This window comes from Apis laboriosa, unplaced genomic scaffold, assembly GCF_014066325.1.
Source record: "Apis laboriosa isolate Shangri-la unplaced genomic scaffold, ASM1406632v1 scaffold12_cov154, whole genome shotgun sequence".
NCBI classification, from domain to species: Eukaryota; Metazoa; Arthropoda; class Insecta; order Hymenoptera; family Apidae; genus Apis; species Apis laboriosa.
In genome coordinates this window covers 562,054-579,224 of record NW_025221207.1, presented here as the reverse complement: position 1 = coordinate 579,224, position 17,171 = coordinate 562,054, and the positions used below count along the sequence as shown (strand labels likewise).

Below are 17,171 nucleotides of genomic sequence, written 5' to 3'. Positions count from 1 at the left end.
GTTATAAATATATATATTTACTATATAATTGCCTAAATTTTTGTGAAAAATAATTTTGTGTGTGTGTGTGTGTGTGTGTGTGTGTGTGTGTATATGTCTATTTATAATAATGAAATCAAGCTATATTTTACCTTAACCAATAATAGATTCTAAAAGTCATTTCAAAGGGATCCGTATGAAATAATGGGATATAGTTTTCTGTAAAATCGGTTGGTATAAAATATCACTTAAAGAAGTTTACAATTTTATTTTACTAATATTTATATCACAATATTCACAAAAATTAATGACGAGAAAAATAATCGAATTATTTTTTAATACAGTTACCTCTGTTATGATTTTTTAAACTTTTTTAAAAACATATTTAATCCAAAATGTTACATTTTTAAATAGCAAAATCATTAATATATTTAAATTTAGTTTGAACAGTTGCAAACGGTAATGAAATTTATTTTTTTTTATTTTTTTTGCTATTAATTATTATCAAAGTTTTTATTATATCATTATATTTTTATATTTTATTTTCACAAATATTTTTTATCAAATATCAATTATTAAATATTTGTATTAATTATAAAATGTATGATTTAAATTTCAATAGTTTATTAGATTTTAGAAAAATAGTGAATATAATTTTTAAATATTTTTATTAAAAGTTGAAATTAAATTTTTAATATTTTCTTTTCATTAATTATTATTTCAAAAGATTAATCTATTTTAATATGAGATGAAGAAAATATGCAAGCGTAGAAATTAATTATTTCACAAATTTTCAACAATTTTTAGATTATTTTTGAAACATATAAAAGATATAAATATTTCATAATATAAACACATTTTACATGTACTTTCTTATGATAAATGAATACATCACATATTATTTCAGAATCTAATCGATCACTTATACATAACATCAGTTTTCAATCTTTTCACTATCTTCGTAAAATTTTATAGAACTGATAGCCTCTACTATAATTACAGTCTTTTACTTTTATTTACTTCTTTTAATAAGTATTGATCGATTTACAATTGTAATAACACAAAAGTACGCACGCGACATTACGAGCGCAAGCTCAACAGCAACTGACTACCACAACTCACCAGACTACCACAACAGTCGGTTTTCTACTATCCAGCAACATGTGCTTCTCCATTCGAAATCCGATCAATGAACCGCGAAATCCTAATTACGAGAAAGATATAGCGTACGTGACGAAATATAACAAATGGGTTCTTACTTGTATTGGCATTTGGCCGATAGTACTAAAAAATATAAATAAAATTTTACCGAAAATAGTGATTGGGATCAATAATTCATTGTGTTCTTTTATCCTAATCCAAAGTGCATTGCATATTATATATGAGGAGAAAGATATATTGCTAAGATTGAAGATTCTCGGTTTAATTTTTTTCTCTTTCATATCATTGATGAAATATTGGGCTCTAACGATACACAAACCGGAAATCAAATATTGCATCGAACAGGTGCAATCAGATTGGAAACAGGTTAATTAAAACATACATTTATTAAATATTTCTACTTCATGTGTATTTAAATACATCTGTACACATGTAGTGAATGAAATTGAATTTCAATCCACATATTTTGTAATATTGCTATTTTTATTTCAAGCGTGTTATATATACATACAAATATTATTTTTATATTTCATAATATATTTTATATATATATAGACATATTTTTATATATTGAATATATGATTTCTATGTATTTTCATATTTTTACATGTCATGTATGCATTTTTTATTTTTATATTTTTTATTTTCCTTTTTTCATTTCAAGAAATTCTTTTTTCCTAGCTTTCTTAATATTCTTGCGAGTTTCTTCCAACAGACTACACTTTATCCAAAAATTAAACAAAGAAAACAAAACAAGAAAAATTTATATCCATTACATCATCTTACGAATGAAGGCTGGAAGGTTGGACTTATTAAAAACATAAAATGCACATGGAAATATTCTTGATGTCACAAACAAGAAGAATAACATTGCGTGAGGACAAAAAAGATGCTATTAACTTTAATTATGCAACTTCTGATATTTTCTATGTCAAATACTCGCATAATTCATATTTTTATTTTGTTGTATATTTTTTTGTGTACCAACACGTGTACGTCTTATATTTTATATTTTTAAATTTTTATATATCACTTTATATCTATATATATTATATATTATGATATCTATATATTTATATATAGATATCATAATAAAAATTTATATATTTTTATATTCTTAAATTTCAAATGTATATTTTATATATACTTTTAAATTTCTTATGTACATGTGTATTTTATTACACGTTTAGAATCATGATTTTTTATATTTATACAGAAGTTATTTATAAATGAAAAATCTTTTTTTAATAAATTTCACAGGTAGAGATGGAAAATGATCGCGAACTTATGTTAAAATATGGAATACTCGGCCGAAATTTGACCATTTATAGTATTTTGTTCATGTACATCGGTAGTATTACTTATATGTCTATTACACAGTATGCAATGGGATCGCAGATTAATGAACATAATCAAACGATTAAAGTGTTGATTTATCCTACATATGGTTATAATATTCAAAAAAGTCCAGTTTATGAAATAATATATGGTGTTCAATTTATGTGCGGATATGTCGTCGACACTGTAACATCTGGTGCTTGCGGTTTGGCAGCACTTTTCGTAACCCATGCCTGTGGACAAATCGATATTATTACGTCTCGATTGGATGATATAGTTGCTGGACAATTCTACAACAAAACTTTAAATCCGAATATACGACTGATGGCAATTATTAAACATCATATAAGAATTTTAAAGTAAAAATATAAAGATATAAATCATTACTTGTTGCTTATGAAAACTTATCATATGCTATTATAGATTTTCAGCAGTAGTTGAAACAATTTTGCAAGAAGTATTCTTTTTGGAATTCATTGGTTCTACTTTTGTAATATGTTTGCTTGAATATTATTGCATTGCGGTACGTTTTTGTTTTTTTCTATTTTGGTTTCTATAAGTATATCATATTTTTACATTTACACCAGGATTGGGAACAAAAAAATATAATTAGTCTGACATCATATGTATTACTATTAATATCATTGACGTTTAATATGTTCTTATTATGCTATATTGGTGATCTTCTAATACAAAAGGTACTATATGGTATATTTATATTCCTATATATATATTGTAAGAATGTTCACTGAACCATTTATAAAAAAGTATATGTCAGTAATCAAACATTTCTTTTTTTCTTTACATTATAAATTTTTCGCATAATCTAAATTATGCAAAAATTATTAAAGCACATTCAATCACTTCTAGACATAATATTAAATTTATTTATTTTTATCATCATTTAGTCTTTCATTGGCTTTAAACACTCAATTCACTCATATATTTCAAAAATTTGAAATTTAATTAATTGCAAGAAATGTTCACGTTTTTCTTCTTTAACAAAAAATTGTGTATATCAATATATATGAAAACTCATTAATAAATTTGTTACTTGCATCACAGAGTAGCAACATCGGAGTAGCCGTGTTCATGATTGACTGGTTTCACTTACCAACAAAAACGATTCAAAATCTTATTTTGATCATGGCTATGTCGAATAATCCGGCAAAACTTACTGTCGGTAGGATAGTTGATTTATCTTTGTCTACTTTTGGAAATGTACGTTTATATTGATACATTAATTACAAGAATATGGTGATAACATAAATGAAAATTATACAATTAGAACTCTATTTGTCAGCAATTACATTTCGCAGGTTTTAAAGACGACATTTGTGTACTTAAACTTCCTTCAGACTGCTGTTATGCAATAATCTTATATAAATGTTTTTATAATTGTTTTCAATCATAAAATATTAAATAGTAAATAAAGAAATATGTTGTAAAGATATTTACTGCTATGTAATTGCTTAAATTTTTATGAAATATAATTATATATTATATGTGTATAATATGTACACGAAAATATTGAAATAGATATAAGATATTTGTCTATTTATATATAATAATAATAATGCTAAGATATATATATAAGATATATATATATATATATATATTTTATCTTAATCAATAAATTCTTCAAGTTATTAGATAGAATTGGCTATGCCTACGTGAAATAGCCTATTGAAAAATAAAATAAAGCAAGCTTTCACATATTTTTTAAATTTAAGAAACAATAAGAAAATAACTACAACTTATTTTTTTAATGATTACTTATTCTTGCATTTATGTAAATATTAATATTATTTTATATGATATCAAACATAAAAATACAAATGGCTTTATTATTATTCTTATAATTTTCTTACAACTTCTTAATCATCAATTTTCACTTACATGTAAATATAAAATATATTATAATATTATCAGTTAGCTTCCCTATAATTTCAGATATTCGATTCTCTCTTAATAAAAAATATAATTCGATAATATAATCGATCATCGAAATACTAAAAAAGATGCACGTAATATTATCGAATTTATTCTGAATGAACTTGCAATCAATACTATTGAGCTATTGTAAATAGTTGTTTTTCAAAAAAACATATTATTATACTAAATAAGCGTGATTACAAAATGTGAAGTCTACAAGATAAACATCGCTTATGTAATCAAACATAACAAATGGATTTTGAAATTCATCAACATTTGGTTAACAATTCTAAAAAATATCGCAAAATTTCTACTGAAAATCGTAATTGAAATTAATAATTTATCTTATTTTTTGCTATTTTATTATGCATCCTGAAAATTATTATATATATCATATTTCAAAAAAAAATAATGTGATAAAATTAAAATTATGCAGGTTATTGACTTTCTGTTCGATTACATCGATGAAGTATTGGAGCGTTAAAATTAGAATGTGAGAAAGGATTTTAAGAGAAAAAATGCATGGAAACTGTAGATTTTTTAACAATATCGAAGAAATTTTACAAGAGATATGTTTTATAGAAATTATGGATGGCACGTTTAATATGCATATGCTCGAACATTATTATTTAATGGTAAGCAATGAAATTATATTTAAAGATTGATTATAAAAATAGTATTTATTCTATCTTTTAGAATTAATCGAAAAACAAGATAAAATTACATCCTTTGTTGATCTTCATATTTAACATATTTATATTTTATTTTATATTTTATAATCTATCTCTTTATGAGATAATTAAAAAAATATGCAAATATAAGAATTAATTATTTTACTAATTTTTACAACATTAAAAGATAGAATCACATAAAAAATTATTTTTAGATAGCAAAACCATTAATAATATATTTAAATTTGCTTCGAACATACTTTTGAATCACATAAAAAATGTAAATATTTCATATTAAATTTACATACATTTTACAAATATTTTTTTTACCACAAATGAATATATCACACATTATTTCAGAATCCAATTGATCACTTATACATAACATCAGTTTTCAATCCATTCTTTTCTCCACCATCTTCGAATGTGAAATTTTGAAATGAACTGATAGCCTCTACTATAATTACAATACAAACATTTACTTCTTTTAATAAGTATCGATCGATTTACAATTGTAGTAACACAGAAGCACGCATGCGATATTATGAGCGCAAGCTCAACAACAACCATCACCAGACTATTACAAACAGTCGTTTTCCAACTGTTCAACAACATGCACGTCTCTGTTCGAGATCCGATCAACGAACCGCGAAATCCTAATTACAAGAAAGATATAGCTTATGTGACAAAACATAACAAATGGGTTCTTGCTTCTATTGGCATTTGGCCAACAGTGTTAAAAAATATCGGTAAAATTTTACCGAAAATCGTGATTGGATTCAATAATTTACTGTGTTTTTTCACCCTGATTCAAAGTGCATTACACATCATATTGGAGCAAAAGGATACATTATTAAGATTGAAATTTCTTGGTTTAATTTTTTTCTCCTTCATGTCATTGATGAAATATTGGGCTTTAACACTACGCAAACCGGAAATTGAATACTGTATCGAACAAGTGCAATCAGATTGGAAACAGGTTAATTAATGCATATATTCTACTTTAAATTATCTAAATACTGTACACGTGTAGTAAATGAAATTGAACTTCAATCCATATAATTTTTGATACATATCTATATTTCTATTATAAGATAATATTTATGTACATCATTTTTATATGTCATAACATATTTTATGTCTATATATTTATATTTTTATATTATTATATATGGTATATATGATTCATATATATTTTCATCATATATATATTCATCATCATCACATTTTCATCATATATGTTTTTACATGACATATATATATATTTTTTCCTTTCAAGAAGTTTTTTTCAATTTTTCCTAGCTTTCTTAATATTTTTGTAATTTCTAACAGCTTATATTTTTGTCCATACGTTAAACGAAGAATGCAAATCAAAAAATTTAAGTATCCATTGCGCCATGAATGCTTCGACTTGTTAATAGAAACTATATGGAGATATTAATAACATTACAGACAAGACGAGCATCATTGTGCGATGTCAGAAAAAAAATACTATTATTTTGGTTATGCAGTTTTTAATATTTTTTGATATATGTATATCAAATATATGTATATTTCTCATATACAAACGTGTATTTTGTATGTATTTTATATTTTTAAATTTTTATCTGCATATATTGTATGTCTATTCATATATAAATATTATAATTTTATATTCTTAAATTTCAGATGAATATTTTACATATATTTTAATATTTTAATATTTTAATATACAACAATATCTCTAATATTTATATACTTATAAATGAAAACATTGTTTAAATAAAATCTACTCTTTGACAGGTAGAGATAGAAAATGATCGCGAATTAATGTTAAAATATGGAATAATTGGCCGAAATTTGACCATCTATAGTATTTTGTTCATGTACCTTAGTGGTATTATATATATTTCTATTATGCAATATGCGATGGGATCGCAGATTAATGAACATAATCAAACAATTAAAATGTTGATTTATCCTGCATATGGCGGTTACAATATTCAAAAAAGTCCTACTTATGAAATTATATATGGTATTCAATGTATATGCGAATATGTCTTCGACACTATAGCATCTGGTGCTTGTGGTTTGGCCGCTCTTTTCGTAACCCATGCATGTGGACAAATTGATGTTATTATGTCTCGATTGGATGACATAGTTGCTGAACAGTACAAAAAAAATTCAAATGCGAATATACGACTGATGGCAATTATTAAACATCATATAAGAATTTTAAAGTAAAAATATGAAGAAGATGTAAGTCATTATTTATTGCTTGTGAAAACTTATTATATGTTATTGTAGATTTTCAGCTGTGGTTGAAACAGTTCTACAAGAAGTGTTCTTTTTGGAATTTGTTAGTTCCACTTTTGTAATATGTTTACTTGAATATTATTGCATTACGGTATGTTTCTTTTTTATGAATTTTCATATTTTTTATATGATATTTTTACGTTTACACCAGGATTGGGAACAAAAAAATATAATTAGTCTGACATCATATATATTACTACTAATATCAATGACATTTAATATGTTTTTATTATGCTACATTGGTGATCTTCTAATAGAAAAGGTACTATATGCTATATTTATATATATTTCTATTATATATTTCTATAATTATAAAAATGTTCACTGAGTCATCTTTGGTAAGAAAGTATTTCAACAACCACATTTCTTTTTTCTTTACAATACAATTTTTTTCTCTACACAGTCTAGACAAATTAAATTGTCAAAACACATTTGATCATCTCTAGAAATAATTTTAAATTATCATTTACTTCTTTTCACTGATTTCAAACATTCAGTTCACTCACCTGTTTCAAAATTTGAGATTTAACCACTTGCAAAAAATATTTACATTTTTCTTTTATAACAAAAAATTATATATATCAAAATATATGAAAACTCATTATTAAATTTATTACTTACATCACAGAGTGGTAACGTCGGAGTAGCCGTGTTCATGATTGACTGGTATCATTTACCAACGAAAACGATTCAAAATCTTATCTTGATCATGGCCATGTCGAATACTCCCGCGAAACTTAGTGTCGGTAGAATACTTGATTTATCCTTATCTACTTTTGGAAATGTACGTTTATATTGATATATTAATTATAAGAATATGGTGGTGACATAAATGAAAAGTATACAATTAAAACTTTATATATCAGTAATTAAATTTCGCAGGTTTTAAAAACGACATTCGTATATTTAAACTTTCTTCAGACTGCTGTTATGTAATAATTATAAATGTTTTATTGTTTTCGATCATAAAATATTGAATAGTAAATAAAGAAATATGCTATAATGATAGTTGCTTAAATTTTTATAAAATATAATTATATACAGAATATTTCAAGTCGGATAACACAATTAAGCATAAGTGAATTCTTTATGAAAAATAAATCGAAAATAAAATATAGAATAATGATTTTTTATTTGAGATTTTATTTTCAAGAAAATGAATTTTGAAAATTCTTTGAATGTTTAAAAAACATATATATGCTAAAGATCATAGCAACTGGAAACAACTGAAAGAAAAAATCATATATTTATTTAATCAAATACAACAGAAAATTTATTTAATATTTATTCTTCCATGCTTTTGTGATTTGAACAATGTTTAGAACAAACTGAACGCTATTTTTAATAATTTCTTTAGTAATATAAATTGTTTAGTAATATAAATTTCTTTAATAATATAAGTTTATAATATTTTTAAAACACTAACATATAGTGCAATCAAATAGTGTAGAAATGCATATTTAAAGAATTTTCAAAATTTAATTTTTTAAAAACGAAGCTTCAGATGAAAAATTATTATTTTATATTTTCAATTTATTTTTCATAAGAAATCTATTCTATTATACTAATCGATTTGAAAGATGAAATATATATCTATATAAAAATATTAAGGTAAATATAAAATATTTGTCTACTTACAATGATAAAACCAAGCTGCGCATGTATTTTGCCTTAACCAATAGATTCTAAAAGCCAACCCCAAAGAGGTTGGGTGTGCCTGCGTGGAATAATCTCTGGGTGTAACCTATCGAGAAATAAATTAAAGCAAACTCTTATAAATATTTTTTATGTTTGAGAAACAATAATAAATTTAATGAATTTAAATAAATAAATTAAAAAAAATTATTCTTTCAAACAATTTTTTTGTTCAAAAAAATATATTATATTACAAAAAGAAATTGTAATATAACTTATTGAATTATTAATTCTTGATTACACACATACACACACACACACACACACACACACACATATATATATATTCAAATCACATTATATAATTTCAAAAATCATTCACATTATTGGAGCAATATATATATTACTTAAAGAACTTTTTAATCATCATACACTTACACCTCCTTTCCACTTATGGCTAGAATACAAAGTTAGATTCTATAGTAACTTCAGTTAGCTATAATTTTAAACGTTCGATTCTCTGATACGTTAATAATCGATTTCGAAGTACTGGAAAAGATGCACGCACACAATAGCACAAATGTGAATCGACTATCTTGCAATCAATGCCATCAAACTGTTGTAAACAGTCGTTTCCGAACTATCTACGAACATGCACCTCTTCGTTCGAGATCAAACCAATCAACCACGAAATCTAAATTATGAAAAAGACATCGTTTACGTGACCAAACATAATAAATGGATTTTAAATTCCATTGGTATTTGGCCAACCGTATTAAAAGGCAACGACGAATATTTACCAAAAATTGCAATTGGACTGAGTAATTTAATATTATCCTTCACCGTGATTCAATGTGTTCTACATATATTATTGGAACAAAAGGATCCGATACTAAGATTGAAAATCCTCGGTTTAACTTGCTTTTCTTTTATCTCATTGATGAAATATTGGGTTTTAACGATGCGCAAACCAAAAATCAAACACTGTATAGAACAGATACAACACGATTGGAAACGGGTCAGTTACAATAAATATTTTTTATCTTTTTTTCTTTTATTACAAATATTGGTATTTATGTGAAAGAGTTTTTTTTAACAAAAAATTGAAATCGCCTGACAGGTAGAATTCGAAAGAGATCGAAAATTGATGTTAAAATACGGGATAATAGGCCGAAATTTGAGCATGTACAGTATTGTTTTCATGTATAGCGGTGGTATAATTTATCACACAGTTATGCATTACAAACTCGGATCATATATTGATGAATATAATCGTACGATTAAATTACTGATATATCCTACATATAGTCGTCTCTACGACGTTCAAAAAAGTCCAGTTTATGAATTAGTTTATATTCTCCAATGTATCTGTGGATACATGTTCGATGCTGTAACAGTTGGTGCATGTGGCTTGGCTGCACTTTTTGCAACGCATATTTGTGGACAGATTGATATCGTTATGGCCAAATTAGAGGATTTAGTTGATGGAAAATTTTCGAAAGAAAATTCAAATCCGAACATACGACTGATAGAAATTATCGAACATCATATAAAAATTTTAAGGTACAAATAGAAAAGTGATGTAAATCTGTTGCATATCGCTTATGAAAACGTATCGTGTGCTATTGTAGATTTTCAGCAATGGTTGAGACAGTACTGCAAGAAGTGTGCTTTTTAGAATTCGTTGGTTCCACTTTTGTAATATGCTTACTTGAATATTATTGCATTACGGTACGTTTTTGTTGCTTCTCACTTCAATTTCTATGAATTTATGATATTTTTATGATATTTTCAATAGGATTGGGAACAAAATAATACAATTGGTCTAACAACATATTCATTATTATTCATATCTTTGACATTTAATATATTTTTATTATGTTACATTGGTAATCTTCTGATAGAAAAGGTACTTTTTGTTACATTTTTCTTATAAGTTTTGTAATGTAAATATGTTTAATATGTCAAAATTCATTAATAAATATTTTTTTTTATTTATTATTTCGTTTATAGAGTACTAATATTGGAATAGTATGTTGCATGATCGATTGGTATCAATTACCAATCAAGACAATTCAAGGCCTCATCTTAATGATCGCCATGTCGAATAATCCAGCGAAAATTAGCGCTGGTGGAATAATTGATTTATCTTTATCCACTTTTGGAAGTGTGAGTTTTTAAATAAAATTTATATAATTCGAGTTTCATTTTTTATTAATTAATCTTAATTACAGGTTTTAAAAACATCATTTGCATATTTAAATTTCATTCGAACTACCATCGTGTAATACTTATTTCATTGTTTTTAATAATTAGTTGTAGAATAATAAATAAAAAAATAGTAAATATAAAATAATATAAAAATATTTTTTATCTTTAAAATATTTTGCACTAGAAAATCAACACTCAGAAATATCTTTTACATATCTTAAACAATAATTATGATTTAAATTTAAAAAAAAAAAAATGATTATAAATTATCGTCGTTTACAAAATAATTATTTTTTATCAAAAAGAAAATAATTATAACTTATTTTATTAATATAGTATTTGATTATGAATTATGAATTATGATTACTCACTTTTTTACATATAATAAAATGTTTTACGTATAATAATACAAATTTAACTACTTTCTTAGCAATTTTCAATATAAGTTCTAATTGTGCAGTTATCATTTCAATCCGTTTCACTTACGTCTAAACATAAAGACTTTATAGCATCAGTTAGTTTCCTTATTTCAGACGTTCGGTTCTCTCTTAATAATCGATTATCGAAGTACTGAAAAAGATGCACACACGCAACTTCGTTGAGCTTGCGCTCGCCGACCTTGCAATCAATGTTATTGAGCTATTGTAAACAGTTGTATTCAAACTGTCAACGAACATGCATCTCATTACGCTAAATGAGAATGATTGCAAAGCGCGAAATCTAAAATACAAGGAAGACATCGCTTATGTAACCAAACATAGTAAATGGATTTTGAAATCCATTGGCATTTGGCCATCAGTTCTTAAGGATGTCTCAAGATTTCTACCAAAAATCGTGTTTGGATTATGTAACTTTGTCCTATTTTTTGCCATTATACCATGCATCCTGTATATCGTAATCGAAGAAAATGATACTATGATAAGATTTAAATTATTCGGTTTATTGAGTTTCTCTTTAGTTGCCTTGATAAAATACTGGACACTTTTATATCGCAAATCAAGAATCAAGAACTGCGTCAAACAAATATGGATTGATTGGAAACAGGTTAGTAAATTAATTTAAAAAATTAAACAAGGAAAGATAAAAATAAAAATTAGAAATAGCTTAACAATTAATAGTCGTGTAATTTTTAAATTAGTCAATATATACTTTCTTAAAGTAAAAAATGTTTAGTGCTTCGTTAAGGGCACATCTCTACTGGATGTGACAGGTAGAATTATATGAGGATCGCAAAATGATGCTCAAATATGGACAAATGGGTAGAAATTTAATAATAATTTGTGCTATGTTCACATACACCGGTGGCACTATCTTTCACACGATCTTACAATATAAGATCGGTACATTTATTGATGAATATAATCGCACTATCAAACCAGTGATTTATCCCACGTACAACGGTCTATTTAATGTACAAAGAAGCCCCATTTATGAATTTGTATACATTCTTCATTGCATGTGTGGATATGTCATGCATTCTGTAACTGCTGGTGCTTGTGGATTAACCGCACTTTTTGCAACACATGCTTGTGGACAAATTGATATCGTTATAGCTCGATTAAATGATCTTATATATGGCAAATATATCAAAGAAAAAATTAATCTGAACGCACGATTTACAAAAATTATTGAACATCATTTGCGAATATTAAGGTACAATAATTAATTTATTAATGTGAAAATATTTTTATCAATTATTAAAAATAAATATATATATGTACCTAATAATATATGCCGATTATAGATTTTCAGCAACAGTACAGGTGATATTGCAAGAATTATGTTTTCTAGAATGTATTGACTCCACCTTTTTGATATGTCTGCTCGAATATTATTGTATAACGGTGCGTTTCTTTTCACTTTTCATATGAGTTTCTATAAATTCAAGATTTGTTTATTATAACAGGATTGGGAATTAAATAATACCATTAGTCTTACAACATATATAATATTATTAATATCTCTAATATTTAATATATTTATATTATGTTATATTGGTGAACTTCTAATGGAAAAGGTATATTTTTATGATGTTTACTAAATATATTTAAAAAGTAATTATGCGATTCGGATAAAATTTGTAGAAGCATTTCATAAATTTTCCACTAAATATTAATAAATAAAGGAAAAATACAATAAAAAAATGAAAGAAAAAAAAATGTTTAAATTATCTAATGTAAAACTTTATATTTTTTTCCTATAAAATTTAATTTATGGAAAGAAAAATATAAATAATTAAATTAATAATTCACTTACATTTAATATTTTTTGATTTTCATGTATTATAGAGTAGCAGTATTGGATTATCCTGTTTTATTATTTACCATCCAAAACAATTCGGGGACTCATCTTAATGATCGCCATTTCGAGTAATCCAACGAAAATAAATGCCGGTGGAATAGTTGATTTGTCTTTGTCCACTTTTGGAAATGTAAGTTTTTTAAATGAAATATAATTCAAATTTCATTTGTTCATAATTAACTTTATTTATAGGTTCTAAAAACATCATTTGCATATTTAAATTTTATCCGAACTACCATTATGTAATAACTATTTCATTATTATAAATAAAGAATAGTTATAGAATAGTAAATAAAAAAAGAAATTGTAGTAACATTTTTTATTTTTGAAGTATTTTACACGAATAGAAAATACTCAGAAATATCTTTTTCATATTAATAGACAAGAATTATAAATTAAATTTTTTTAGAAAAAAAATGATTATAAATTGTCGTTTACAAAATAATCATTTTTTATCAAAAGAAACTTAGTAATTACAACTTATTTTATTACTAGTATTTGATTATGATTATTCACTTTTATATTTATATATATATTAATTATTTTATACGAAATTATATATAATAATACAAACTTAACTACTTTCTTAGTAATTTTCATATAAGTTCTTAATCGCTGTACACTTATGCTTCAATTCGTTTCACTTATGTCTGAACATAAAGACTCTATAGCATCAGTTAGCTTCCCTACAATTTCAAACGTCCGGTTCTCTCTTAATAATCGATTATCGAAGTACTGAAAAAGATGCACACACGCAACATCGTTGAGCTTGCGCTCGACGACCTTGCAATCAATGTACTGAGTTTTTATAAACAGTTGTTTTCAAACTGTCTACGAATATGTATCTCACTATACTAAATGAGAGTGATTATAGAGCGCGAAATCTAAAGTATAAGGAAGACATCGCTTATGTAACCAAACATAGCAAGTGGATTTTGAAATCTATCGGTATTTGGCCAATAATTCTAAAGAATGTTGCAAAATTTCTACCGAAAATCTTAATTGGAATTACTAATTTTGTCCTACTTTTCGCCATTATACCATGTATCCTGTATATCATACTTGAAGAGAAAAATAATGTAATAAAATTAAAATTATGCGGTTTATTGATATTCTGCTCGATTGCGTTGATGAAGCACTGGGCGCTCGCCTATCGCAAACCAAAAATTAAGAATTGTATCGAACAGATACAAAATGATTGGGAACAGGTTAGTAAATTATTTAAGAAAATTGAATAAAAAAAATAAGAAATTAAAAGCAACTTAACAATTAATAATCATAATTTTTAAATTAGTTAATATGTTATTTCTTAAAGTTAAAAAAAACATTTAGTGTTTCGTTATGGGCACATCTCTACTGGATGTAACAGGTAGAATTATATGAAGATCGCGAAATGATGTTAAAATATGGACAAGTGGGTAGAAATTTAACAATAATTTGTGCTGTTTTTATGTATACCGGTGGCGCTATTTATCACACAATTTTACAATATGAAATCGGTACGTTTATCGATGAATATAACCATACAATCAAACCACTGGTCTATCCCACATACAGCGGCCTATTTAATGTTCAAAAAAGCCCCATTTATGAGTTAATATATGTTCTTCATTGCACATGTGGATACATCATGTATTCCATAACTGCTGGTGCTTGTGGATTAGCCGCACTTTTCGTAACACATGCTTGTGGACAAATTGATATCATCATAGCTCGATTGAATGATCTTTTACATGCCAAATATGACAAAGGAAAATTTAATCTGAATGCACGATTGATAAAAATTGTTGAACATCACTTACAAATTTTAAGGTACAAAAACAAATTTATTATTATCAATATAAAAGAATTTTCATCACTCAAACACGAGATTACATAATGTAATATATTGTAGTACATTCTTCGATTACAGATTTTCAGCGACAGTACAAGTGATACTGCAAGAAGTATGCTTTTTAGAATTTATTGGTTCTATCTTTTTGATTTGTTTACTCGAATATTATTGTATAACGGTACTTCTTCTTTCTTTTCATTTTTCACATGACTTTCTACAAATTCAAGATTTTTTATTATGACAGGATTGGGAATTAAATGACATCATTAGTCTTACAACATACATAATATTATTAATATCTTTAACATTTAATATATTTATATTATGTTATATTGGTGAACTTCTAATGGAAAAGGTATTTTATTTTTACGATGTTTACTAAATATATTTAGAAAATAATTATGCAATTTGAACAAAATTTGTAGAAGATTGTAAAATTTATTTCATAAATTTTCTAACTTAATAATAATAAATAAAAAAAATACAATAAAAAATAGAAGAAAAAAAATTTTAAATTATCTAATATAAAACTACAATATATTTTTTCGCATTTTTTTATTTAGTTTATAATTAATAATATAAATAATTAATAATAAAAATATCTAAATTAATAAATCACTGCATTATTTTTTTGATTTTTATATATTATAGAGCAGCAGCATTGGATTATCCTGTTTTATGATTGATTGGTATCACTTACCTGTTAAGACAATTCAAGGACTCATCCTAATAATCGCCATATCAAATAGTCCAACGAAAATAAGTGCTGGAGGAATAGTTGATTTATCTCTGTTTACTTTTGCAAATGTGAGTCTTTACAAATATGTTGCTTGATTAAAATTTAATATATAATATAAATTCAAATTGTATTTACTATTTATATTTACAGATTTTAAAGACATCATTCGTGTACTTAAATTTCATTCGAGCTACAATCATGTAATAATTTAGCAATGTTTGTTTTATAGTTAGCTTATATAACAATATAATTTATATAACAAGTTAGCTTATATATTAAATAAAAAAAATGTATTATAAAAAAATTTTTAATTTTTAAATTATTTTACTTAATCATAATATATCACGATTATATATAGAATGAATAAACAAATAGCTTATTTTTTTTTTCGCTTTTTATTAAAAGCGAAAAAATTCAAAAATATATTTTCAATATTTAAAGACAATAATTATAAAAAATATGCAATTTTTTTAATAAAAAATTACAAAAAATAATCATGAATTTTTACAATATAAATATTTTTTATTAAAAAAAAAAGAAATTACAAATATAATTAATCATTACTAAATCTTACGTTTATGTAAATATTATTATTTTTTACGAAGATATACATTATATAAAAAATATACATACCTTTTTATTCTTAATTGTTGTGCATTGAGACTTCAATCGTTTCTATCTATATCGAGATACAAATTTAGATTCTATAGCATTGGAAAGTTTCAACTATCATTTCAAATATTCGCTTTTCTCTTAAGTAATAATTGATTATGCAAGCAGTGAGAAAGATCCACATACGCAATATTGTTGAGCTTGCGCTAGACGATCTTACAATCAATGAGCTGTTGTAAACAGTTGTTTTCGAAGTGTCTACGAACATGCATCTCACTACACTAAATGAGAATGATTACAGAACACGCAATCTAAAGTGCAAGGAAGACATCGCTTATGTAACCAAACATAGTAAGTGAATTTTGAAATCCATCGGCATTTGGCCATCAGTTTTTAAGGGTATGTCAAGATTTTTATCAAAAGTCGTGTTTGGATTCAACAACTTTGTCCTATTTTTCTC

The 17,171-nt window shown here is 25.0% G+C and overlaps 5 protein-coding genes across 5 annotated transcripts in view; all 5 read left to right on the top strand.

Moving 5' to 3' along the window:
• Positions 1-1,140: 1,140 nt before the first annotated feature.
• On the top strand, positions 1,141-8,315 carry LOC122720540. Its single transcript, XM_043947314.1, is given in 13 exon segments — positions 1,141-1,506; positions 2,401-2,837; positions 2,902-3,001; positions 3,066-3,176; positions 3,544-3,699; positions 3,798-3,875; positions 5,607-5,647; positions 5,649-6,063; positions 6,867-7,351; positions 7,353-7,470; positions 7,531-7,641; positions 8,008-8,163; positions 8,262-8,315. Coding segments are annotated over 13 exon segments (2,628 nt in total).
• Positions 8,316-9,392: 1,077 nt separating this feature from the next.
• Positions 9,393-10,833, top strand: LOC122720564. Its single transcript, XM_043947348.1, has 2 exons — positions 9,393-10,032; positions 10,135-10,833. The coding sequence occupies exons 1-2, from the start codon at positions 9,667-9,669 to the stop codon at positions 10,585-10,587; spliced, it is 819 nt and encodes a 272-aa protein (XP_043803283.1). The 5' UTR covers positions 9,393-9,666; the 3' UTR covers positions 10,588-10,833.
• A 316-nt stretch (positions 10,834-11,149) lies between these two features.
• LOC122720561 (odorant receptor 4-like) lies at positions 11,150-14,328 on the top strand. Its single transcript, XM_043947345.1, is given in 9 exon segments — positions 11,150-11,183; positions 11,759-12,269; positions 12,436-12,878; positions 12,970-13,069; positions 13,132-13,242; positions 13,514-13,535; positions 13,538-13,656; positions 14,204-14,273; positions 14,276-14,328. Coding segments are annotated over 8 exon segments (1,287 nt in total). The 5' UTR covers positions 11,150-11,183; positions 11,759-11,900.
• A 37-nt stretch (positions 14,329-14,365) lies between these two features.
• LOC122720608 (odorant receptor 4-like) lies at positions 14,366-16,303 on the top strand. The gene is given in 5 exon segments (XM_043947405.1): positions 14,366-14,734; positions 14,896-15,338; positions 15,439-15,715; positions 16,012-16,167; positions 16,250-16,303. Coding segments are annotated over 5 exon segments (1,299 nt in total).
• A 537-nt stretch (positions 16,304-16,840) lies between these two features.
• Positions 16,841-17,171, top strand: part of LOC122720552 — a 3,866-nt gene continuing 3,535 nt past the window's right edge. The window contains 1 exon segment of the mRNA XM_043947335.1: positions 16,841-17,169. Within this exon segment, the coding sequence (XP_043803270.1) occupies positions 16,978-17,169 (192 nt within the window). The 5' untranslated portion in view covers positions 16,841-16,977.